Source organism: Epinephelus lanceolatus, chromosome 20 (assembly GCF_041903045.1).
Source record: "Epinephelus lanceolatus isolate andai-2023 chromosome 20, ASM4190304v1, whole genome shotgun sequence".
Lineage (NCBI taxonomy): Eukaryota > Metazoa > Chordata > Actinopteri > Perciformes > Serranidae > Epinephelus > Epinephelus lanceolatus.
Window position 1 is genome coordinate 26,779,240 of NC_135753.1, and position 27,548 is coordinate 26,806,787.

The window sequence follows — 27,548 nt, forward strand, 5'->3', positions numbered from 1 at the left end:
TTTTTCAGGGCAAGGCTGCACCCTGGGATAAACAGAGTTAAACTTTTGGAACGCAGCAGCGCGCAATGCATGTCATGTGATGAGGGACAACCAATCACAGCTGACAGATATTTTCCGTCTTCCGTAAATATCAGTCTGTGGGAAATATATAGGTTGATCACTTTAGTGCAGGGCTATCAGAGCTTTACATCTGTCCCAGGACAATGTTTTTGGTCTAATACACACTTACAAAACAGCGCCTGGAAAGACAACAGCCCTGCACTCAGGATTTCAGGTAAACAGGCTGTGATACGGTGCTTGTTGAGGACACTTAGCAACCTCAGACCCAACCTGCGGCCGTGCTCCTGAAAGCTGGCACAAAAAAGGCACAAGAGTAGCGCCTAGCACCTGACCTCGCACTTTCCAGGCGGTTAAAGTCGTGGCATGTGTACGGCCCCTTCACTGGTGATTTTTTTCTAAGATAGAAAGTGCCACTCTGCTACGCTGCAGGCATTCCCCCGCTGCAAGTACACTGCTACATGTAGCAACATGCTAACATCAGGGAAACAAGTAATCTTGGTTGCAAATTAGATCATTTTCTTCCCAGTTTCAGATCAAATTTCCACTGTAACATGTTGAGTTGTGGTTTAGAAGCCTTTTATTGGTGACTTTTCATGGTAGAAAGAGCTCCTATACTCTGTTAAAGTCATTCGCTTTGTCAGAAGCAATCAGAGCAGACTGGACTTTTTGGTAGAGGCACTGAAATGGGGCATCTCAGACAGAGGTTGAACAGATGTGTTCCAGCACAGACAGTATGACAAAAATAATGTATTTTTAACATTAAAGCATGTAAATATGCTCAAGTAGAAACCCAAAATGCAAGTATGAATCTAAAATAGAGCAAAACAGGTCTCCTTTAAGGAAGCTTTAATACATCTGGTTTTGGAGGATCATACTCCAGTGTCACATTAACCTATTAGTGTCTTGAGACAGTTAATAATAATAATGTTAACTGCGTAACAGTCAAAACCACACCAATCTTCCTCAAGATCTCTGTTTTCCTGCCCAGGTGTTTCTATTTTTAATCAGTCTGCCAGCACCTTCCTGATGGTGCCAGCCGCGGTTGCTACGGGAAAATGATGATCTGCAATGCCCCTAATTATCTCTCTCTATTACATATCTTAATCTGCCTCCATAACTCTATCTCTGTCTTATTGTCTGTCTCTTAAGTCTCTGAAATAACACCGGGAGAGCTAATCACACGCAGGACTTAAACCATGTTATCCTGCAGCTGAATAAGTCAAGCGTGTAGTCAAATGAAAATGCCAAACAAATTTGAATTGATTTTCCCTGTGAATTTGGAAGTAATTACATTATTCAATCATCCTGTGTGTTTTGCCTGCCTTTCTCTCGACGAAGCGCATATCCATTACAGTGTCTACCTCTCATTCCATAACTCTTCTTTATCTTTCTCTGCTTGAGGAGCTAATGGCTATAAATGACTAAAAGGTAAAAACTGACCAATTGCTTTTAATCAATTAGCGAACATTTTAATGATTTCCAGAGCAGACGTTAGCTGTTCTCGTCAAAAAAGGTCAAATGGAAGACTGGATTAAATCATGTCAGTATGTGGACTGTTGTTTTTTTTTTAAATTTTATTCACATCTATTTAGAAAATATGAAAGCAAATGTTTCGGGCAGATTTAATGTAAAGGGATTTATAGCAGCATTTTGACCTTGAGATACTACAATATCCTATTAATATTATACATTAAACATTAATAAACGCTACCTGGTTGGTGGCAGGGGAAACACTAATTTACTGCATTAACAATTCTGTTTGAGTCAATATAGATCAAGTGCATTTAAATAATTCCTGCGCCCATATTTCATTATCTAATATCTAGAAAATGTGCCTTAAAACGTGTTTTGCAAAACAATAAATGAATGCACCTGTGAGGGTTTCTACAGCGCCTAACTTTATATTCAAATGACTCACTGATACATCTGCAGGTGCATTGAGGAAAGGAAAACACACAGACAAACAAACATAAACAAAAACCATTCAAATCCGACTGATAAGCGTCTTTGTGCAAAGCCTTCAATTATCCTGTAATCTGCAGCCGTGCGCCAGACAGACGTGGTGTATGGGCGTGTTGAGCTGTGCCTGTGGTATTCCTTGTCGCTCTTACAAACACTTCGGTGAAACCCAGAGAGGCTCCACATGTCCCTCGTCTGAGGCTGAGGGTAGCGGGGTTGCTATAGAAACCACTGAGCCCACCAGGAAGCCGAGATAATCAGAGATACCAGAGACGGTGAGGGGTGATGCCACATGCTCACATACTGTACACACACACACACACACACACACACACACACATAAACACATTTGTAGACACAGAGGGAAACATTTATCCACATGTGTTAATGTGTTAGCTAACCAGTTATCCTTTGTCACTAGATGTGGTGTAGCTGCCAGTCAGCTAGCCTGACTGAGGTGCACTCATGACCACAGTGTGCTTTTCAAAGCCCAGTGCAGCTCTTTGATTTGATCATCTCCCCTGCTAGAGTATCTCTCTCACACTCTCCCTCTTTCTGTACTTTCTCTCACAGCTACATTTTTTTCTACATGTGTTTTTACTTTACTCACCTCCCTGAATTGTCTCTCCGTATTACTCTAATTTTCTCACAACAAACATACTCTGGCCTCGATTAATTAATTACAAGACATCCTCAGTTCTCAGATTTGTCCATTTAATACAAGCATTTGACTATTCGTTCCTGTTTTTCCATACAGAGTTAGAGTTTAACAGGCTTCATTGGGACCTTCAGGATGACAGCAATGATCATGTAATATAGTAAACAAGCCAAGTTAGCCCTCTGAGCTGATGCATGCTAACTACGCTAATGAAAGACTGGAGATGCAACAACATGTTTTGCCAAGACTCGATAACGGAGAGCAGTGTGAAAGCCAGGAGCACTCACTCTGCAGCTAAATCTGGGGATCAAAATGCCGCCCCCCATTCCTCAGTCGACGGCAGGGTCACTGATGATTTGAATCTTTGACTTTCATGGGGCAACCCTATTTAAAATGTCAGCTCATCATATAGTCTTGATTGTAGTTTGTGATTGCCAAATAATGGTCTTAAAAAAAGACATCATTAACCCATTAGGTCAAAATGCCACAGCAGCACCAAAGTTCTCCAAGTGGAACAAGCCAAGTGAGCCATCAAACTACTACTAGTTACTATGAGGTAACTACAGGCTGGCATTAGTGTTAAATTACTTCTAATTGGTGCAACTGGCTACAGGCTCTTTACCCTTGTGTTACATCACTTGTACACAAGCTCTTGACTTGCATACTCGAAATGAGAGCAATGTGACAGGGGCAGACCACAGTGGAGCAGCTTTGAGAGAATGCAATTAGAGATGAAAATGGGCTTCAGGACGCTCTTCACAAACAAACAACAGAGACTGCAACTGAGCACAGCACTGCAGGTGTCCAAATTCATGTAACTTGATAGAGATTGAAAAGTGCTAATGACTGTCTACCAAGCGGGGGATGTTTCACCACCAAATATCATCTCTGGGAAAAGTTTTCATCAGTACTCACCAATGAGCTCCTTGTTCCTGATGTCCAGGGCCATATTTCTGAGAGCGGTGGCCACGGCACACACCACCTTGTCGTTGTCTATCCTCAGTAACTCCACCAGGATGGGAAGGCCCTTCTCCTTACGCACAGCAGCCCGGATGTACACCGACCACTGACGAGGAGAAATCAGGGGGAGGATAGCAAAATAGCAAAAATTTAAATGCATGTATCGTAGCCAGGCAACAGTAAAAACAATCCCATGGTACATTTGTGGTGGCAATGTACTTCACAAGAGCATTATTAAGATTTTGTAATAAAGAAAAAATTTATTTCTAAAACAAAGGTTTTACTTTTTTTGGTTTTATTCAACAGTCTTCTCCTTGAATGGGATAAAGAGGATGCAAGGCCACAGTAATAACAACTGTGTCCACACAGCAAAGTATACAAAAGACTGAGTGCATGGCAACAATACAGAAACCATCCTCTTCACATGCTTATGACACTGCTTGTTTGGTTTCTCCTTACAATGGGGTAACTGTGGTCACACCTGTGCATTGTGGAATCTTTAATCCATTCTTCTTTTTTCTTACAGTGTCTTATTGTCACCACGCTGATTATTTTCTGTCTTTAACCAGACAGAGCAACAGATTGTGAATACAAGCTGAGCTAGAATTACAGCCTCGCAGTTCTGCCAACCAGTCAGGTTGCAGTTACAGTTTACATCCACGTCTGTCCAGATTGTTATGTAGCCATGACAGCAGACAATGCTTCAACCTTTAAAATGAGGATGCTTCACACACAGCTTCAACCCGGCAGCACAGAAGGTCCACGCAAACACCACAGTTTCAATTTAGGCACCAAAGATCAGTGTCACCAATACAGTGAGTATGTTTACATGGACAGTTTAGTTCCCTTTTCATTTGGAATAAAAGTTAATTCCTATTAAAAGTGATCTTGTAAACACCTAATTCGGAATGAAAATGGCCAGTGCGACTGAAAATTAATTCTGATGTAAGGGGCTGGAATATTCCATTTCTAATTCCGAATGAACTCGCACTTGTATACACTCATTCCTCTTTAAGTTCATTCCGGTCTTTCTGCGCATGCTCATTTCCTTGCCCCTCTGGCGCGATGACGTATATAGCGTGCCCGCGACTCGTTGCACTCACCGGTTTCCACTCCCCAAAGCACAGTCTTCTATCTCCCTTCTTCAACCTTCTACCTCTTTTCTCCTCCTCAACAGACGAAGCATTAGCAGAACAAGGTTGTTGTCGTACTGCTGCTTCAAGAATATAAGCAAAACAAGCCCGAAAAAGGCACTAAGAATGCCGTCGTCAAGCATCTTGTTATCTGGAACGAGGGCGACAATATTTTCTTCCGATAAACATAAACACGTAACATCCGCCCCGCCCACTATCCAATCAAAAACCTTCACTGCCCCAAACCTTGCGCAGACCCGAATAAAGGCGACTAAAAGGCTATTAAACCCTCATTTGGAATGAATAATTCCCATGTAAACTACCTGGAAAGACTTTAATTCCGAATGATTTCATTCAGATTTATTTCATTCTGAATGAGAAGTCATCATGTAACCGCACCCATTGAGTTATGGCCAGGAAAGTACTTTTGAAGAACATTGTGATGTCACACTGAAGCTGCCCTTTGACCTGTTGGATATAAAATGTCATCACTTCATCATTTTATCCTCTTAGTCATTTGTGTGAAAATTTGTCATAATTACTGTGACCTTTGACCACCAAAATCCTATTTGTTCATCCTTGAGTCCAAGGGGACGTTTGTGCCAAATGTGAAGACATTCCCTTCAGGCATTCTTGAGATATTGGGTATACAAGAATGGGACGGATGTGAGGTCACATTGACCTTGATGTTTAACAAAATCTTATCAATTCATTGTTAAATCCAAGTGGACGTTTGTGCCAAATTTTAGGAAATTCCCTCAAGGGTTCTTAAGATATCATGTTCACGAGAATGGGATGAATGGATGATCAGATGGACAAACTAAAACAGGATTCCTCCAGCCATAGCTGTTGTCAGCACAGAGGCATAAAAAGCTGGCCTGCCCCGACAGATGCTGGTGACTTTCTATCACTACACCACAGAGAGGCTCCTCACACACTGCATCTCTGTCTGGTATCACAGTCGCACAACACTGTATAGGAAAGCTCTTCAGCGAGTTGTCTCTGTAGCACAGAAGATCACTGAGATACAGCTCCCAGCCCTGGAGGACACTGATGGCTGATGCTGTCTCTGAAAAGCCACCAGCATCTGTAAGGACCTCATACACCCATGCAACCGTCTGTTTGAACTCCTTCCATCTGGAAGACATTATAAGGCCTTCTACGCTCCCACCTCCAGACTGAGAAATAGCCTTTTCCCTAGAGCTATATTTGCACTGCATCAGTCCACTACGTCTCCCCCATAATCTGTCTGACTGCCCTCACACTTATCTGGCACAAGTGACTTTATTACAACACTGTGACAGCTGCCTTAGCTTTTATTACTATTTGCTGTTTATTTTTTACCTATTTATTATAGCATTGATGCAGAACTTGCAAACTGAATCTTGGTGAACTTGCGCAATCTGACAATGAAGATCTGCTATTATCTATTCTTTCTTTTCTAAAGTGGGTACAGTAGGAAAAAGGAAAAAGAGACATGAAGTACAATGGACGAGGTCGAGTGGGAGACGGGTCAATATAAGAAGGGCTGAGGCATTACACTGACTCACCAGTGATATACTGTAAGAGGGAGAATTACATGAACCAGAGAGAAGAGTTTTGAGCTTGGAGACCACTCTATCCTCCCTCAATAACTATCAAGGTACGCTTAAATAGACCACTCAACCCTAAACGGCTCAAGTGGTGCCGTGTTGTGGGTCAACTGTAGAAGACTGGGGATGAGCTAAGCAGCACCCAAGAATAGATATCAGTAAGTCAAGTGTGAAGCTAAAAGACTGCGTGAAAATAATAATTTCCGAGGTACGTTAAGGTTAGAACACTATTGTTTTTCTTGGAGACCGAAATGGGCAAACTATGGTGCACATAATCATTTTAGGAAATAATTCACCCTTGGAGAGAAATGATCATATGTCTTAACCAAGAGCTTAGCGAACAGAGCGTAGAGTGTGCCAGCAGCACGCCAACACAGCTTCTTTGGAAACTGTTAGCAAAGTCAGGAGAGGGAGATGGCTTAGAGAAGACACAACAAAGCACACACATACACACACATGCATGCGGGCCCCAAAACAGAAAATGTGATTTCCTGAAGACCACCTGCCCCCATCATTTCCTCCTTCTCCCTTGTCTTTCTATAGCCTCCTCTTCCATCTCCGCTTCTCTGTCCACTACCCATGGAAAAACTCACAAAACCAAAATCAGATACATACAACTCCCACGCACATTTACAGGACCACAGAGACATCTATCTCGATCACAGTGTGCTTTCTTTGTCTGTAACTGCCTCTAGACTTCAAGTTTTCACAAACAGCAAAAAGTAATGTAACCTTTCAACTTAGCTTTTTCTTTCTTTTTTTTTTGACCGCATAAACACTTCCATCAACATTCCCGCATAGCCTGTTTACAACCAACAATGTCTGATGCAGTTTTCCAAGGTCATTCCAAGGTTACACCCTCACACTTTCTGCCTCATACCCTTATATATACGCACCTCCCTCAAGGCTTAAGCTGCCTTTACCGATACTCTCCAATGTGACTGCATGACTCATATATGATTACCATCTAGCTGTTTCCATCAGTCAGCTGCTGTTGAACCCTGGCTCTACTCCCTGGTGTGTTCAGGCTTGGAGCCTTTACATTATTACAGTTATTGCATTGCTGCTGAACAATATTATATACTATAGAACATATAAAAACATGGGATTGTGCTGGAGATTCGTCAAAGTCAGCCGGATGGCGGAGTGAGCAAACAGAACATTATTTAAACTGAGTGTCTGAGCTATGTATATTTTGGACTCTGTGGTAATTACTGCAAATCAGCCTTTGAATGTGATTTAAGACAGAACTAGATGATCAGGGTTGAAAAGAAAAAGTGGCACACACCCAACCTGCCATAGTGTCCTTGTTGATTTTTAATCCTTTGTTAACTTGTCAATGGATATTTGCCTGCCATGGAAACACTCAGCAAGGCCAGTCTGTCTTAGAATTTCCATCCTGTGAAATTACTCTCTGAAAACTATCCTTACAACATTTTCAATAAACAGACGCCAAATCAGAGCTATGTTATTAATCCTTGTACGAAGTATTGTTACATCTAACCGCCTGGGTGCGGAGCAGTTGTCGGTTAAAGGCTGTGAGAGTTTCCTAAAAAGAACTCAGCCATCAGATAGGTAGCCTTCACATATAAGTACACACTTGCACGCACACTGTAGCTTTGTCCTACTTACAAATCAAATCAACTTCATTGTCAGTTTACCATACATCTTTTTGCAGGGCAGAATAAAGGAGCATGTCTCTGGGATCAAGGTGCAACATTAACACTTATACAACACAACATGGTCCCTGGACCCATACACCTCTGATGTATGGAGTGGAGTAAAAATAGTGCAAGTTAAAATAAGAGATACAATAAGACAGCAGTACTATGGAGTTGGAAAAAAACAGTATAGAAGATATAAAAGAGAAACAGCACCCTATAAAAATGTAAATAAACTGTTTAATCTGTGGTTTATCTGCACAAATAATGTGTGTTCACTGTGTTTCTCTGCTTTCACCGCATGGCTGAGAAAGGACAAGCTAATGATGAATCCCTTCTTTCATACTAATGGACAGTTAAAGAGATATAAGGACACATATACATTAACAGTAGACAGTACAGTACAAGGACTGTGAGAGCAGCGTGAACATCTGCATATTAATTCTACAATCAAAACACCAGTAAATTTGTGATTATACTTGTGGGCTCTGATGATATTTATGTGTGGCAAAGAAGTCTGAAAGCACTGAGAAACATATCAAATCAGGCAGTTACCTTCCAGCTGCCTGCAGCCAGGTTCTGCAGAGCCCCGGCTGCTCCCTCCAGGGTGTCCGGGTTGGAGCATTCAGACAGCAGGGTGAGGTAGGGCTTGACGATGGTGGGGTGCCACAGCATCTGAACCCCTTTGGGGGGCTCGGCTGTGTCCGGGAAGGGGCCCACGCCATCCCACTGTGATAGAGGAGACAGAATGCGACAGATTATTTTATGTTAACTTTCATTAATGAAAAGATAGCTGAGTAAACATTGCAAGCTCTTTTCCAGCAATAAGAAGTGTGTTTCAGCAAAAGTGAGCTCTGAGATGTCACACAGTCCTGAAGTACACCTGTACATCAATGCAGCAAGATGTCAAGTTAAACCACTGGAGGTTCAGCTGAAACCAGATGCTCCAGGGGTGTTACACTAAATCGCACGTGAGTGATGGTTCTATATGTGGGTGCAGCCAATCCAGTTAATACAGCAGCAGCTTCACTCAGTTAAGCCAACCTCATTGATTGTTAACCATGTGTAGATAGTTCTCAAGAGAGAACAAGAGCATAAGAAAGATGTGAGAGGAATGACAGCATAGAGAGCAACTCACCCTGCTACTTTCTGGCTATAGAGACTATCTGAAGCCCTTTTAAACAGGAATTGTGAAAATTTGCAGGAAAGCCCAATCAGTCTTTCAGCATTGGCAGTATGAAAACAAAATCGGGGAGTGCAGCAAAACAGAACAGAATGCGCCTTTTTCAGGGCAATGGGGGGCGTGAGCAAGTAACAAAACGTGTAGCTCAGCGTGTGACGTAAACAGTGACGTGGGAGGGAAGCCGCAGCTGGTCAGTCCTTCGGCAATTTTCTCGTAAGTCAGCCCGTTCTTCACCGTCCCCGTCATCTGACGGTTAATGGCCTCTTCATTTGCGAGGACAAGGAGGACACGCAATTCCTTGTCTCCCCAGTTGCTCATCTTTACAGTGTCTGTCAGGTTTGTGTTTCCCTCTTGCTACTAGCTGCTTCTTAGTTCCTGCTATCAGCTGTTTCCTGTTTATCCACCGCCAGTGGCTCACACGTGCGGCGTCATCAACAGCTCCTTCCACAAGTCTTCAACAGCCCCTCCGTGGCGGAAGGCCACCTCGGTCTTTTTAAACTAAAAGGATTCCGCCAATATGACTACCCTACGAGGTGGAAAATTGGGAACCTCGGATCAACTCGCCAATCCGGCTGTGTGTGTCTAAACGCTCGCAGCTTCCCGCCAAAACGGCCCAACATTCATGGAAAATCTGGCAGTGTAAAAGGGGCTTGAGACTGGTTTTCATGCTCTAACCAAGGTAGCAATACACACCATGACCATGTTTGGATTGACATACAGCTGTGAGTCAGCTTTCACTGCAACGAACACTATTAAAACACACAAAAACCTCACTGATGAGCACCTACACATGCATGAGAATGTCACTAACTCCATTTAAGACAAGATTCAGACTGTTGGTTGAGCAGTCACAGTCCCATTTCACTCACAGGAAGTAGGAAAAAAAGTGGGTTTTCTGGGGGTACTCCGGCTTCCTCCCACAGTCCAATGACATGCAGGTTAACTGGTGACTCTAAATTGTCCGTAGGTGTGAATGTGAGAGTGAATGGTTGTCTGTCTCTATGTGTCAGCCCTGTGATAGTCTGGTGACCTGTCCAGGGTGTACCCTGCCTCTCACCCAGTGTCAGCTGGGATAGGCTCCAGCCCCCTCATAACCCCTAACAGGATAAGCAGTGACGGAAAGGCACTTTATATTTATGTTATTCAGAAGACTGTGTCTTTCCTTTACTTGAAATTTAGGCCTTAAGTCCGTTGTGCTAGGAGGATTTATAATAACAATTCTTTTTGGTTGCCATACAAGTTCAATGTGTCCGTATGTTAACAGCATGCTTTGAAAACACTGACAATAAGTATTTGAAATGATGTGGAAATGCATGTTCTTCATTTTATCTGATAGATGCAAATGACTAGGTTTTAGGACACATTTAGACATGATGAGATTCTGACCTTTGTTGTGAGAAAACTTTAGTAACTCTACCGCTTTGAATTTTAACTGAATACCCCTGAACTAACAACACACCTAAGCAGTGAATTTCAAAGCAGCAAACAGCAGCAGTCATTCAGTCTCCCCAATCCTCCCATTCATCTGATTTCATACCTGCAATATTTATGAAAGAGAGGTATCTGTGGATGTGTATTCTTGTGTGTCTAAGTGCATGCATTACTACATCTCCACTCAGTACACCCTGACCTATTAAAAAGCCAGAGACACTGAGTAAATCACCCCGTCATGCTGCTACGAGGGAGAGAATGGTGATAGAGGAGAGAGGTGGGAGAGGGCAAAAAATAGAGAGGAAAGAGATGCATCTGAAAACAGTGACTATGAGAGAATGTTTCCCTCCTACATTTGCTTTGAGACATAAACCTAAAGCTTCGCACCTCTCTTCCCCTTTACCTCCATCCTCCTCCTCCTCTCCTCCACTACAATGGAGTCCCTTGATGTCTGAACCTCTTTGTTGAGTGACATGCCCACACCTCTTTCACATAGGCATGAACCCACAGCTAGCTCTCTTTCTCTCTCTCTCTCCCTTTTCATTTCTATTTCTCTCCTCTCCTGCTTGTCATTAATATCTCGTCCCCCTTTTCTCTCCTGTTGATTCTTTCTCTCAACCTCTCCCTTGGCTTCTCTCTCTTTTTTTATTTCTTGCTCGCCTCCCTTACTCCCTAATTTCTTATTCTATTTCCATCCTTCTCTCCCAGTTCTCAGTTTTTCCTCTCCCTATCGACCTCCTCGGTTTCGCTCTACTGCTTCTCCTCCTCCCCTTGTCTCAAGGTAAACTAGGCTAGTGTGTGTCTTGAGAGAGGTGCTGTGGATTGTGTGTGTGTGTGTGTGACCGTGTGTGTGCACATGTTTTTATCTGTACACAGATTCTCTGATCAAAAAATCAAAGGCATCTTATAGTTTGAAGTGTGTAGAGGCGCTATAACAAGAGGCATCAACTCTTTCACAGTAGAGTACTTTCTGTTGCCTAGAGACATCCTACATACTAAATCTGAATGCATAATGTTAATTTGTGTATCTTGGATTCTCAAAAGATTAAGTATATCAAACATTTTCAAATGAATTTGCCTCAGTGCAAGAAACTGGTTCATATGCAGCATTCAAATAAGTTTTTTTTAAAAAGGTGAATTCCCATATGTCCTTTTTTATCTTCTGTGTATGCATGGTTAAGAATCATAAAACACCAAAGCTGCTACATTCACTGCAGCTTGAGCTCCACATTGTCTGCTGTGGGGAACTTGATCAGATTGCTAAGCTGCAGCTGCCCTGTCCTCAAAATGCCAGTAATGTAAATAACACATTCACATTCAAAGTGTCTGGTCAGACAGCTGGATACCGACATTGTTATCCATTAATCACAAGAGAACACTCGATGATTTGCCATCTGTGTTGCAGTTCTGGGGCAAGAATGTGAAATGTTGCCGAATTCATCTTTATTTATTTTTAAAAAATCACTTGTGCCATTTTTAAAGTTGTATTATTTGCCTGAAAGCCCAGTTCAGACCAAAGATTCGCAACGAAACCTGACAGTTCACACCGATGCAACTGGATGAGATGGTGTATCATCTCTATGCAACAACTCTCTGCTTTGTTTGCAGCTTTTCAGGCTCATTTTGTGGCTGAATATTATTTGTAGCTTCTTAAATTATGAATGGGGATAGTGATAGTGAGATACTGGCTACAGTTGCATTTGTAGTAGTGATGAAAACAGAGGGTTTGGCAGGGATGGAGCACCTGCAGCAGGCGAACACGCCGTCTGTGGTCATTTTGACTTGACCAGCAGACTTCAGTACAAGCCGATCGGCTGTAGAAACAGGTCACCAGCCTTAGGTTCTAAAACTAGCCATCAGCTATTTGACCAGTGGAGTTGCAGGTGACACCATCAGCCGGCTTGAGTCGAGCTCAGACAGCCAGTTGCAACCGCTGCAACTTTTCTCTACAATGGTTTCATCTTGTCGCTAATCATTAGTCTGAACTGGGCTTAAGAACTTTCAGGAGACATGTCTTGAAACAAAGCAGAAACCCGTAGAATTTCCCTGATAGCAAGAAAATAAATAAAGAAACGTGTGTGTGTGTGTGTGTTCCAGTACTGGTTTAGGAGTGTGTAGCTCCAGTTTAGGCTCAGTGCTGCTCCTTGGCCTTGCTGTCCGAACCTCTAATAAATGATAAGGAGACAACATCACCGCCCGTGTCTCTCTCTATCTGTCTCTCCTGTCTGGTTTCTTCCCTACATCAATCCCCTGTCTCTCTCTCTGACCCAGTCTCTTGGCTTCTACCCTTCTCCTCAGTCTGTGCCTGTCTCACTACCTACTACCCCTCACTCTCATATTGGTGTATAGACAGACAGTCTCCGACAAAATATTAGCCATTTTGTTGTGTCACGCTCGGGCTCGGGTGGGATTCATGTTTGATTTATAAATATTATTTATGAAGAATCCCTCTCTTCCTCTTCTCTGTCTGTCTCTTTAAATGGTCTGTGTCAATGTGTGTCATGTGTTTTATGCCCATAGGGAAGAGAGGAAAAGACACGGTGTAGCCAGTGAGCTGCATTAGCCTGGAGAGCCGATGGCAAATAATGGATGAAATAAAACAAAAATAAAGCTTTGAATCTCAGGCTTGGATCTCATATATCAGTCCATTGGGTCTTAAGGACGCAAGTACGGGCTTTGTTTGTGTCTCTGTTTCAAGCCCATGGACAATTCTGACATTCACGCACTGAGAGCTCTGCAGGCTGTTCAGGTGCGCTTTTGACTTCAGCAAAACATCAGATCTCGTCCATGGAGGGTAGTCCACCTCTACCTTAACAGCCTGAAAAGGGCATAACAGAGTAGATAGCGGGGAAGAGGAGAGAGTAAAAAAATAAACTAAGAATGATGAAGCTTTTGACAAGAGAAGTTAGGTTAGAAAGTTTCAAATACATAAACTGTGATTTTTAAAAAAAAAAAAAAAAAAGCAGTGAAAAATTGGCTTATGAGTTAATACATTATAAAAGAAGCCAATGCCTTTCAACTCAGCTTGCATAATACTCTGTGATCTGTGATTTTCATCCCTGTCTTCCATTATTTACCACACATCTCCCTGTTGAAGGCGCGGCTGCTTCCACCACTCACACTGCGTTCCTGCTTCATCATAAAAGCTATCTTCTTTTTGCACCCGTGTGTATATATACAGATGGGGGACAAATGAAAGTACATCCCAGAATAAACACGTGGAGAACCATAATGAATGCGATTGGTTCTATACAAAGCACAAGGGGGTCACTGAATATTCTGAGTACTAAATGATGCGATTCCTATGCTATGGCCTTTACAGCCACATCACCTCAACCAAACTGACCACCAATGGTTGATTTTGGACTGTGATAAGGCCCAGACACACCAAACCAGCACCTACAGCCAACTGCCAACTAGCATGAATGTTCTGCACCTGTGTAAGAAAATAATTCTCCATACCAGCAGGCGTAGGCCCCCAGGCTTTGAAGCCAATTTTCATAGTGGCCACCTGTCACATGATGCCATTGGGCCCCAAAATAGTTCTTCCAATAAACTTACACTAGGAGAGAGATGTCTGTCTAAATTATTTTGAGCATTACAGTCATGGCAAAATGACTTGTTTCACTATCAGGAATTGATCCATTCGGTCTGATAACATTTCGAAAGTCTAGAGGAGCTAATGACGAAATCATTTTATGCACATTCAAGTTAGTGGACGCCGAAACTTCAACTTAGCTGTTCGGCTGATGGAGGGTAGCTGCTCGGCCTGCGAGAGTCTGGTTTCTCTTCTCTGTTCTGAGCTGAACTGTGTTGAGTGATTACATTCACTGATGGGTGCGCCAACACTGATTCAGACATGCTGAATCAGCCAACAAAAAGCCAACAAGGGCTGATGGTGTGGCACACACCACAAAAACTAGGGCGACAGACACTTAGCAATGCCCCAACATTGACCGACAACTGACCATTGACTTTGTGTGTCAGGGAACTTACCACCATCACCCAAAATCAAATGAGGAAGAGTGGTGTTTATTCCTCCAGTAGAGTACCACAACCTTGTAGAATCTATGCCAAGGAGCATTGAAGCTATTCCTGTTGCCCAATACCAACATCACTTCCAACTTTTTTTATTCACTGTGCCCACCCCATCAATCTACATCATCTCCTCTAATCTCTCCCCTTACCTGATCAGCTCCCTTCTTTTTCTTCTTCTTCTTGCCCCAGCAGCCAGAGCTCTCTCCGTCACGGCCATTGGCATCACAGAGCAGACCATCCAGCTCCTCCAGCCCCCCCTGCTGGCCGTGGGACGTCTCGGCTGCCAAGCGGTACGACAGGTTCCTCAGGATGCAAACACAGTTCTCTACAGTCTGGAGATAAAGAGAGTCGGGAGAGATGAAGTGAGGTAGGTGAGAGAGAGAGAGAGAGAGAGAGAGAGAGAAGCATGAGGAGATGAAAAAAGGAGATATAAATGAATAAAGTGAGAAAGTTGAGGTGGGAGATTTGCGTTTGATGCCATTTAATGAAACATCTCGCTTGAAAACACAGAGCAAACTCAAAGTCAAAGCATACTGATAAAAACCGCCCACTCTCACACTTTTACACTATCGGCCTTCCACCCCCCACCCACGAGCCAGACAGACGGAGAGACTGAGAGACAGAGAGCGACGGAAAGGAAAGAAAGATAATCTCACAGGTAATATACTTCTGTATTTTGTTAGCACTGACTTTGAAATGAGATTAGAAGAAACTCAGGTAAATGAGGAAAAATGACAAGCCCAATATATCGTATCACACCCCATTAAACACCAAGTTTAGAGGCGAGCCTGCCAGCCGAGGAGCGTGCCTGAACGAGAGCAAACTAATTCCTACAGTGTGTGGTGTCTACGCTAAGTGTGTACTTTCACTGAGCGTGTGTACTCGCATGCGTGTGTTCAGTATCAGTGAGAAAGGGGAGTCATCGAGTCAACAGAGTGGAAATTAACAAAGACGAATCATCAATCTTCTCTCTGTCTGACCGTTGGTTTACACAAAAACAACTAAGGAGTGTAATTGAACGGCCTCAAGAGATGCAACAAACAAAACAATGTCTCACTCCAGCGAGCTGCAGTCATGTCTGAAATTCTATTCACATGCTATTATAGAAGAATGTAGGAGAAGTTACATTTTATTTACAATTTACTTTGACATTTCATATTTCGATCTGTTATTTCACATTTATTCCTTGAGTTGTTCTTTCCGGCTGCGTGGTTTAGGGAATAAAAAGACTCCTGACTTTGGTATTAAAATGATTACACAGTACTTCATGTGTCCATGGGGAGGTCAGAGGTTGGGGTCAGCTACTGAGCAGCAATCTTACAAAAGAAAATCCCATTCTTATTAACTGTGTAAGAATCTAGTAAAAAAAATTAATACAAAACCATAGTTATTTCAGTTATAAGGTTTCGTTTGTATGACCTTGTGCTTCTTTCCACTCCTCTGCAGTAGTAAACTTCTCCCTGCAGCAGTCACCACTTTTAAAGGGGACCTATTATGCTTTCCCTTATTTTCTTATATATATATATATATACATATATATATATATATATATATATATATAGTAGTAAACTTCTCCCTGCAGCAGTCACCACTTTTAAAGGGGACCTATTAGCTTGTTGTCTTTCACGATGCGTATTATGCCATGGGGACGGAGGTGCAAGGAGCTGACTTCCAGGAGCAAGAATGTAATCAAAGGATAGGCTTGTGTTTGATGCTGGCTGTCTTGTGTTCGGTTGTCGTCAACTGTTACACACTACATGAGATAAAACAATTGATTGACACTGCTCAAGGCCATTATCGTTCTCAATCCAAGCCGACACCCTACGAAAGGTGGGTCTGGCTGTAATTTGTATTATGCTGTCTGAACCAGGCAGTAGGCAAATCAAACTACAAACATAATCAATGCAGTGAAATACTGACATTTTCTAGATTATATGATGTCAGTATTCAACATTCACTCATTAAAGATTCATACTTTTATTTTGGGTTTCTACTAGCACATGTTAACATGCTTTAACACAATATTTTCCTATGAGGAACACTTAAACTGATACTAATTTATGTGGGTATTTTTTAAGACTAAAAACTAACCAATAAAGGCAGCATTTGCTCAGCATCATTTCATTTTATGCAGATGATGCAGAGGTTTTCTATCCGGAAGTTATTGCAAACAAGCATTGTGATTTGGTCTACGAAAGCTTCTAAACACAACCAGACATGTTCCAGCAGGAATATGATCCAAATACAGGGAGAAATTTACGACATCTGCAACCACAGTTACAGGTTTCCCTGACCCATGACTGGCAGGGCATACATGATGATGGCTCGGACCTTGTTCTTTCCATTCAGCCAATTTTCAGGACCTGCCTTACTCTGTGTAGGTATTTGGCTTTGGCTGTTTTCTTTGCAGCCTCTTCATGGTTCCCATTTGCCTGCAGGATCCCAAGGTATTTGTAGCTGTCCTGAACATTTGCAATGCTGCTGTCTGGTAGTTCAACCCCTCAGTTCTGGTCATCTTCCTCTCTCATGTAGAGGAGGTGACTGATGGTTGCTCCACTTCGGAAACAACCATCAGTCACCTCCTCTACATGAATGACATCAAGCTGTATACATATATATATATATATATATATATATACATATATACAGTACAGGCCAAAAGTTTGGACACACCTTCTCATTCAATGCGTTTTCTTTATTTTCATGACTATTTACATTGTAGATTCTCACTGAAGGCATCAAAACTATGAATGAACACATGTGGAGTTATGTACTTAACAAACAAAGGTGAAATAACTGAAAACATGTTTTATATTCTAGTTTCTTCAAAATAGCCACCCTTTGCTCTGATTACTGCTTTGCACACTCTTGGCATTCTCTCGATGAGCTTCAAGAGGTAGTCACCTGAAATGGTTTCCACTTCACAGGTGTTCCTTATCAGGGTTAATTAGTGGAATTTCTTGCTTTATCAGTGGGGTTGGGACCATCAATTGTGTTGTGCAGAAGTCAGGTTAATACACAGCCGACAGCCCTATTGGACAACTGTTAAAATTCATATTATGGCAAGAACCAATCAGCTAACTAAAGAAAAACGAGTGGCCATCATTACTTTAAGAAATGAAGTTCAGTCAGTCCGGAAAATTGCAAAAACTTTAAATGTGTCCCCAAGTGGAGTCGCAAAAACCATCAAGCGCTACAACGAAACTGGCACACATGAGGACCGACCCAGGAAAGGAAGACCAAGAGTCACCTCTGCTTCTGAGGATAAGTTCATCCGAGTCACCAGCCTCAGAAATCGCAAGTTAACAGCAGCTCAGATCAGAGACCAGATGAATGCCACACAGAGTTCTAGCAGCAGACCCATTTCTAGAATAACTGTTAAGAGGAGACTGCGCGAATCAGGCCTTCATGGTCAAATAGCTGCTAGGAAACCACTGCTAAGGAGAGGCAACAAGCAGAAGAGATTTGTTTGGGCCAAGAAACACAAGGAATGGACATTAGACCAGTGGAAATCTGTGCTTTGGTCCAATGAGTCCAAATTTGAGATCTTTGGTTCCAATCGCTGTGTCTTTGTGAGACGCAGAAAAGGTGAACGGATGGATTCCACATGCCTGGTTCCCACTGTGAAGCATGGAGGAGGAGGTGTGATGGTGTGGGGGTGTTTTGCTGGTGACACTGTTGGGGATTTATTCAAAATTGAAGGCACACTGAACCAGCATGGCTACCACAGCATCCTGCAGCGACATGCCATCCCATCCGGTTTGCATTTAGTTGGACGATCATTTATTTTTCAACAGGACAATGACCCCAAACACACCTCCAGGCTGTGTAAGGGCTATTTGACCAAGAAGGAGAGTGATGGAGTGCTGCGGCAGATGACCTGGCCTCCACAGTCACCGGACCTGAACCCAATCGAGATGGTTTGGGGTGAGCTGGACCGCAGAGTGAAGGCAAAGGGGCCAACAAATGCTAAACACCTCTGGGAACTCCTTCAAGACTGTTGGAAAACCATTTCAGGTGACTACCTCTTGAAGCTCATGGAGAGAATGCCAAGAGTGTGCAAAGCAGTAATCAGAGCAAAGGGTGGCTATTTTGAAGAAACTAGAATATAAAACATGTTTTCAGTTATTTCACCTTTGTTTGTTAAGTACATAACTCCACATGTGTTCATTCATAGTTTTGATGCCTTCAGTGAGAATCTACAATGTAAATAGTCATGAAAATAAAGAAAACGCATTGAATGAGAAGGTGTGTCCAAACTTTTGGCCTGTACTGTATATATGTATATATATATATATATATATATATATATATGTATACAGCTTGATGTCATTCATGTAGAGGAGGTGACTGATGGTTGTTTCCGAAGTGGAGCAACCATCAGTCACCTCCTCTACATGAGAGAGGAAGATGACCAGAACTGAGGGGTTGAACTACCAGACAGCAGCATTGCAAATGTTCAGGACAGCTACAAATACCTTGGGATCCTGCAGGCAAATGGGAACCATGAAGAGGCTGCAAAGAAAACAGCCAAAGCCAAATACCTACACAGAGTAAGGCAGGTCCTGAAAATTGGCTGAATGGAAAGAACAAGGTCCGAGCCATCATCATGTATGCCCTGCCAGTCATGGGTCAGGGAAACCTGTAACTGTGGTTGCAGATGTCGTAAATTTCTCCCTGTATTTGGATCATATTCCTGCTGGAACATGTCTGGTTGTGTTTAGAAGCTTTCGTAGACCAAATCACAATGCTTGTTTGCAATAACTTCCGGATAGAAAACCTCTGCATCATCTGCATAAAATGAAATGATGCTGAGCAAATGCTGCCTTTATTGGTTAGTTTTTAGTCTTAAAAAATACCCACATAAATTAGTATCAGTTTAAGTGTTCCTCATAGGAAAATATTGTGTTAAAGCATGTTAACATGTGCTAGTAGAAACCCAAAATAAAAGTATGAATCTTTAATGAGTGAATGTTGAATACTGACATCATATAATCTAGAAAATGTCAGTATTTCACTGCATTGATTATGTTTGTAGTTTGATTTGCCTACTGCCTGGTTCAGACAGCATAATACAAATTACAGCCAGACCCACCTTTCGTAGGGTGTCGGCTTGGATTGAGAACGATAATGGCCTTGAGCAGTGTCAATCAATTGTTTTATCTCATGTAGTGTGTAACAGTTGACGACAACCGAACACAAGACAGCCAGCATCAAACACAAGCCTATCCTTTGATTACATTCTTGCTCCTGGAAGTCAGCTCCTTGCACCTCCGTCCCCATGGCATAATACGCATCGTGAAAGACAACAAGCTTTGACTGTTCAGGGACCAATGTATAGTCTGTTGTGTCTCTTAGCCAAGTCACAGCAAGATTTTATGACTTTATAATTGCCTAATCTAACACAGTGGCCATCATAACAAAAAGAATATTGTGCAGTATGTAACTGGCATTAGGACTCGCACCAGTCAAATGACTTTATCAGTTAAGTTAATTGGCTCTTAGCTGTGTGCCAGTACATACTGTGAAACCTATTTAAATGTCTCTAAAACTTCCTCACATCTGTGCAGTTCCTCACAGCATAATAGCAGCAATCTGTAGATTGTGTTTAATGGGACGCCCGACTATAAAACATAATTTTCACATTACATACAGTGAATATTCCTCTGATCTGGCGCATTTCTGTCTGGATCTGTGAACATGAAAGGCAAGGATGAGGGAGCTGAGACCGTCTTGATGATCAAAACGCAAATCCTGAAGAATCCTGAGAGTGATGGTGTGGGGAATTTTTGTGAGAGCACTAACCGAGACGAACTGATTATACGAGTAAATGGGCACATGAACTGGTAGATAATCAGTTATAATGTTACTTGAACATCCTCAGCTGGAGTTTTTTAATAATTTCTGCTCAGACTGATGTTACAAATATATCCTTTTAAAAATAATCTACATAAAGTATTGGTATAGTAGTGCTACTTTATATTAATCATATGTTGTTGAATCCTTGAGATCTATTTTCTAGTATTTATTCTTAATGATAGATCAGATGAGCCTGCCATTAACAGTAAATAGTGTGAGGAGGAGGTATGGCAGAACAGGTCTTGGAAAAAAAGAAGAGAAAAACGCAGTACATAAAGAGCACAAGGCTAATGTTCATCGCTGTTTCAACAGTGACCACGTGCTGGTTCACCTGCCAATCAGTCTTTGTTACTGTGGCGACAGCAGTACTCCTCTGGTGACTGCAGTCAGATGGTGAAGAGGGGCGGGCAGTTAAGCAGTGATTAAGGATGGCCATTTGGAGAGGCTGGGAGACAGGGAGACCTTGAGAAGTCAGCCATCCACAACACTGTTTATGTAGTATTGACTGGCCCCCACATACTGTGTCATGAACACACATATACACTCCACGTCGACATGAACGTGTCCTCACACGTTGAAAAAAAAAAACAAAAAGTGAACATAAACTCGCTCAACTTTGACTAGTGGCAGAGCTAAATTGGCAGCAAGAAGTGCTGCAACACTTTGAATCTGAGAGCTTTAATTTGCCCTAAATAAAACATGTTGATGAACTGTACCCTCTTTGAAAACTAAAATTTGTCTTCCTTGTCGCTGCTGGCAGTAAAAGGGGTTCAGCCATTGTTGTTTTTTTATTTGTCACCTCCTGTGCAATGAGATTTCACCAGTTTGTCTACGAGAGAAGTAACGAGACACCTTTCTCTCCTGCAGCACAACTTCATGACTTAGTTTGAAAGAGCGCATTTACTATATGATAATCTTTTAAAGCACAACTGATGGAGAAAGATAAGAGCATGAATGAATTCATGCAGGCACAGTCATGCACATTACATAAACACAAGCCTAGATGCTCAAAGTTAGCACACACACACACCTTGCTGTCGATCTCGCCGCTGCCCAGAGAGGTCTGGATGACGTAGAGCAGAGCATCTGTCAGGCCATCACACTCCCTCATCCTTCGTCTCGCCTCCTCACCTGCGGAGCTTACATTCCTGCAACACACACACACACACACACACACACACACAAAGAACACAGGTCAGAGTATGTGTGCATGTGTCTGTGTGTTTGCCAAATAGAAAGAGAAAAACAAATGGGCAAAGAAAGAGGGTTGGTGAGGAGGGAAGATAAGACCGGAAGACAGATGAAAGAAAAAAGAAAGCTGGTAACGAGAGGTGTAGAAAAGAGAGAGAGAGAGAGTGTGTGAGTGAGAGACAGATACCAGGGAACCTGGCAGCTCTCCCTAAACTAAACAATTGAAAAGGGAACATTAAAATTCTGGATACATCTCAATCTATGCCCCGAAGGCTCGCCTCAATTTAAAGCACTTGACTTGAGTCCAAAAAAAAAAAAAAAAAAAAAAAAAGAGGAGGGAGAAAAAAGAAAGCTGCTTTAGTCAGACAGTTGGTTCCTGAACTTCACAGCCAACACACACCAACGCTGCTTTGATAATTTATAATTTATAATATTGTACCATTTATTATTAGTGGCTTTGCCAATATGATGCACAGAAATAATGAATAGAATTTTAATTGAACTTGAGGTACAGGTGGGTGGTGTTGGGTTGGATTTGTTTGGGTTTCAACATGCGGCTGTCTGTGATACAGAAACACTCAGTCCCAGACATTGACTCATTTTGCTTGTGTCAATAAAATAAATATGAAACTGAGGTGCGCAGCAAAAGATAGAAAGAAAATTGTATTTCCCATCCTGAACACAATACCGTGGGGAAATGCCTTTTGTTACATGATTTTGTTGAGGACTTGTGGCCTGTACCGGCCGGTTAAGATGAGTGAGGAGTCAGTAGTCAGTGAGGCTATGAAACAGCCAATAAAACAGGCTTTTCAGCAATTGTGAAACACGGCAACGACATGCGGTCCTTGAGCTTACAGTCGGAAATATGCACACAACATATTAGGCTGATTGGTCCAGTAGTTTGGCTGCAGACAGACAGATACACACGTGCACACACCTGACTAAACGTATGACCCCTTCCAAGCTTACACCTGGCAGACATAATAATAGATCAGGGTATATGCAGGAATCCTGAGGTTAATTTCAATACCTTTTTAAGACTTTTTTAAGACCTTCCAAAAAACCTTAAGACCTCATCGCCACTTCAATCTGTCGTTAGCAGCAACGCATCTTTAATTTACTAAACAGTTGTAGTTTGCAATTAAATCGATGGAGCACAAACATACAACAGAATTCAGATAAGATGAAAAGGAATGAAGTTTGAAAGAATAAATTAAACCAAAGGCAGGTTTATTAAAATACACCTTAGGTCATAACAAGTAACACAGCTCTACAGCTCAACATCAGCTATTCAAGGCCAACTTGCTGAAAACAACAACCTTATGGCTAGCCCCTTGCATGTGGGATTTAGGGCTGACCCAAAAAAATTTGAAGCTTCGTTCGATGGCACGGGATTTGTTTGTGAAAAAAGAAAAATTAATATTCAACCTTGTTGTTTTTTTCCCCTTCAGCCATATGTAAACTCAAAGAACGACATGCAATGTCTGTTAGGCATATAAGATTTCATGTTCCAGTTCCAGTTTGTGTTTTTGATTGATTGATTGTTTTTGTTTGGTTATTTAAAAAGAAAACATCTCCGACAAGGAAATAGAAAGCCAGACGTGCAATGAATGGAGACCTATTATCCTGCTTGAACACAGACGGCTAAATTCTTTCAACAATGTGACTCAAAATAATGATAAAACAGATTTTATTGATGTAAAATAATATGCTGATGGTGACATTTTCCACCGGTCCGCTGCGCTCTGAGTCTGGTGTCAGTGACACATGCTGCTCTGAGTCGCGCATCTGTCTGCTTGCACTGCAGTGTGCGCCGAGGGCTTTAATTTTTAGTGTTAAATCAAAAGTTAAACACTACTTATCAGCAACCAGAAGTGTTTTTTCGTTTGTGAATATTTTTATCTTAATTCTAGGGTTGCAAGAAACTACCTTTTCGCCATAATTTGTAAGTTATTAAATTTTTTGGCCTGTTTTTTTTCATGGATACTTTTTGTCAAAGCTTGAATGCCAAGAAAATTTAATACTTCATTAAATCGCGATTAAGACTTTTTAATACTTTTTAATGGCCTTCATTTTCCGACATTTGATTTATCAACTATTAATACTTTTTAAGACCCTGCAGACACCCTGTAGATGTAAATATCTTTGGAGAGGGGGGTTCAAACCCCAGGGTGGGGGAGCCCTTCTGTGCGGAGTTTGCATGTTCTCCCCGTGTCAGTGTGGGTTTTCTCAAGGTGCTCCAGCTTCCTCCCACAGTCCAAAGACATGCAGGTTAAATTGGTGATACTAAATTGGCCATGGCTGTGAATGTGAGCATGGACAGTTGTCTGTCTTTATATGTTAACCCTGTGATAGTCTGGCGACCTGTCCAGGGTGTACCCCGCTTCTTTCCCAGTTACAGCTGGGATAGACTCCAGCCCCTCCGTATCCCCTAACAGGATTAGCTATTATGGAAAATGAATGAATGAATGAATTGTTTTGGGTGACATTGCCAGAAGAGCCACATGTTCTCAGACATTACTCCAATCAGGCAGGGTTAATTTGGTGAGTGATCTCATTCATGAACTTGACTCACGTGAGCAAAGCCACATCACACTGGAATCCATTGATCCTTGTAAAATAGAAACCAATTCTGTGTGTTTCTATGCTGAAGATATTAGAACTTATATAGCAGATGATCAAGATGTACTCTCAACACAGTCAAAGTCCATGTCTTTCTAAACCTCGTTAGTTACTAAAATTCCATGCAAAGCCCTGTGCCATCTACTAAATAAGCAGAAATAAAAAATATTCTAATACTGGCCTTGTACTATGCCACGTCTATAACTACACTGGCTGCTTGTGTTCGTGTGGACACACTGCTCTGGAAAGGCCTGTACAATATTGCCCCATAGACTGGAGATGAACATTGACATGTGTGTCAACACGAGGCTGCCTGTGATACAGATACACTCAGTCCCAGACACTGATTCATTTGCCTGTGTCAATAAAGACAGTATGAAACTGAGGTGTGTGGCATGAGATAGATGGAAAATTGTATTTCCCTTCAGCACCACGACGATGAATAGACGTGGCTGGATGTTTTTGTACCTTGGTCCAGGCTGTTTTAATGCACTGTTTGTACATTTTCCTACAAATAGTAATGCACCAAATCTGTCCATATCCCACGTAATCATGAGGCAGTAATTCACGTATAAATCACATTTTTGGGAAGGCTTTAAATATATGCTGATGGGAGTAAAGAAGGAAGTAGTCACATAAGAAGGAAGGCTGTGGAGGTGGATGGGTCACAAAACACAGGACTTCTCCCGCAGGAGGCGTCTTCTGTACCAAGTGAACTTTGAGTCATTTTAAGGCACATGGTCACCATGTTCCTTTTCTTAAACCTAACCTATGTTACTTTATGTTTAGCACGTGAAATCATTCGTGGAGCACTACTTCGTTAGATATCATGTGAACCATTGTATGAGGATGAGTTGCATGATTTAAGGTCACACAACATTATCTACTGACCAGTGAATAACACTGCAGTGGAATGACTCTACAGAGATTAATTATGATGCTGTATGATTTATGTAACACTTCATACACACTATATTAACGAAACTGGACATAGTTTGGATGGTCAATCCTATGATATAGGACCAGAAATTTGAGAAATAAATAAACATATTTAAACTTGAACAACAACTTGGAAGGGAGCCATGCTAGAAATATAATTAAAGATCATTCTGACACACGGTATAAACTTGTGCTTACATGGTGCCATTAAGACAAAATAACAGGCAGGTTTGTACTCAAAACAAGACAACTTCACAGACAGCTTTTTTTTTTTTCTTAGAAGTTCATTTTCCAAAGACAGCTTAATAAACTCCTTCAGTCAATCTCCTGCTCAAAAATAGCATTCACTGAAATATAAAAGCAAGAAATGTTTCTACGTGAGTATAGACGGTGCCTCTGTGTGTACCGAGCTGTAGACAGCCTTTAGGGAAATCAATATTAGAGCCATAGCAAGCATGTGTGTGTCTGTCTGTGTATAAATGCCAAAGTGACAAATGTGTACACACCGTCTTAAAATCTCATTGTCATGACCACTCAATATATTTCCTCGGCATAGTCACAATGTGCCAAATCAATTCCTGTCAATTCTGTTCATGATGACAATGAAAGGGGAGCGTGGTGTCCTCTAAAATTGTTATATTACACAATATTGTCACCATTAGTGTAGTGATAGTTGTAGAGTGTACATTGCTCCAGGAGGCAGGTACACTTAAGTGGATGTGTGCATTGAGGTTTTGAACTTATTACTACAATACATCCTCTGGTGGCCGTATTGGACGACTGCTATTGTTGTTAAGTCCATGAAAAGCTGATTGTGATGAACAACTTGGCCATCTCGGTATTCATTTCTGTGCTGCCTCTGACTGAGAATGGATCAATTATCACTGACGGACCAAATCTGACTTGTGTTTGAGTGATATCTGCTTGTTCAGGTTGTTTTCATTCACTGTTCATATTTATACCGACAAAAAGTAACGCACTATAATTCATATGCAGCCCACATAGTCGTGAGCAATGGGGCTGTGATCATGTGACCTACACGCTGCAGGCTGTTCTTCCTCATACGATGGAAGCAAAGGAGGAATTCAAGTGACGTAGTATAAAGAGCGACAAAGTCCATCTGTGTAAGGTGGCCAAAAAATGTTTTACTGGGATGGTGAAGGCATGACCCAATCTCCTTTTGACTAGCTAGTACTCATTACCTATGTTTGCTGGGTTGGTGAGGGTCAGGCAAGTGGAGTGAGATTGGTTAGTGTCACAGTAAGAATGTCACGGCAAGCCAATCACAAACAGTAGCCGGCTTTTGTCGAAAAAGAACCACCGCTTAGGATCACCGTGCAAGCAGGTTATTACTGCCCATACTAAAGTTTATTGGGAGCAGTGTCCTCTAGCTGCTGTAGTAAATATTACAGGAACAGAAAAGGAAGTGACGTGACGTAGCATAAAAAGCAATAATGTCAGCACAAAGCTGTAAAAATATCAAAGACGTCCCTACAAGGTGGGCGAGAGGTGATTGTCCACGTCCTGAAGTCAATGTTGACGTCTTTAGATAACAATATAGCCTAGTATGCTAGTATGTGTAGCATGCTATGCTAGTGATGTACGTGAAGTACCATACGTGACACATGTCATTTGACATATGTCATGTTACGTTATATCATGCCAAACCATGATGTTTTTTTTCTGAAATCTAACTGCATAATTTTGTTGCCTAAACCTGTGCTCTTGGAGCTCAACTATAACTGTTTCACGACATGTTTAAAACTGTGTCTGAAACCACAATTGCATCTTCTGTGAAACCAAAACTCAAGTCAACTTTATATACAAAGCACCTTTCATACAAACATGCAGCCCAAAGTGTCGGTGAAGATTCTCAGTCATCCAGGTCATGGTAATCGTAAGTAAGTAAGACACTACTTATCACCCACCTACAATGCAGTCTTGGGATCCCTCCCCAGACAACTTCACACCCATTCACCCCTGGTCCCACATGACCCTAACGACTCACATGGTGGCCAGGTGGGTCAACGACTCACATTGTGACCTTAACGACTCTGAAACTAAGAGCTCACGTGATCCCTACGACTCTGCAGGAATCCACACCCACACAGGGTTTATAGCCTGCAACTCCATACCAGTCATTTAGAACTGAAGAAGCTTCTTGGATGAGAGACGAAACGTCTTCAAGAAACGCAAGTAAGTCCAGTTGCCTACGGTATAGCACTTACGAATGCAGCCCAAAGGGTAGCGAATTCCACAGTT

At 41.9% G+C, this 27,548-nt stretch overlaps 1 protein-coding gene across 2 annotated transcripts in view; it reads right to left on the reverse strand.

Annotated features, from left to right (window-relative positions):
• ctnnd2a (catenin (cadherin-associated protein), delta 2a) overlaps positions 1-27,548 on the reverse strand; it is a 374,464-nt gene that overhangs the window by 47,100 nt on the left and 299,816 nt on the right. For both annotated transcript variants that reach the window (XM_078162769.1, XM_078162768.1), the window contains exons 16-19: positions 21,565-21,682; positions 14,825-15,007; positions 8,579-8,752; positions 3,593-3,743 (exon numbers count right to left, since the gene is read on the reverse strand). In XM_078162769.1, the coding sequence (XP_078018895.1) occupies positions 3,593-3,743; positions 8,579-8,752; positions 14,825-15,007; positions 21,565-21,682 (626 nt within the window). The remainder of the gene's footprint in view (positions 1-3,592; positions 3,744-8,578; positions 8,753-14,824; positions 15,008-21,564; positions 21,683-27,548) is intronic.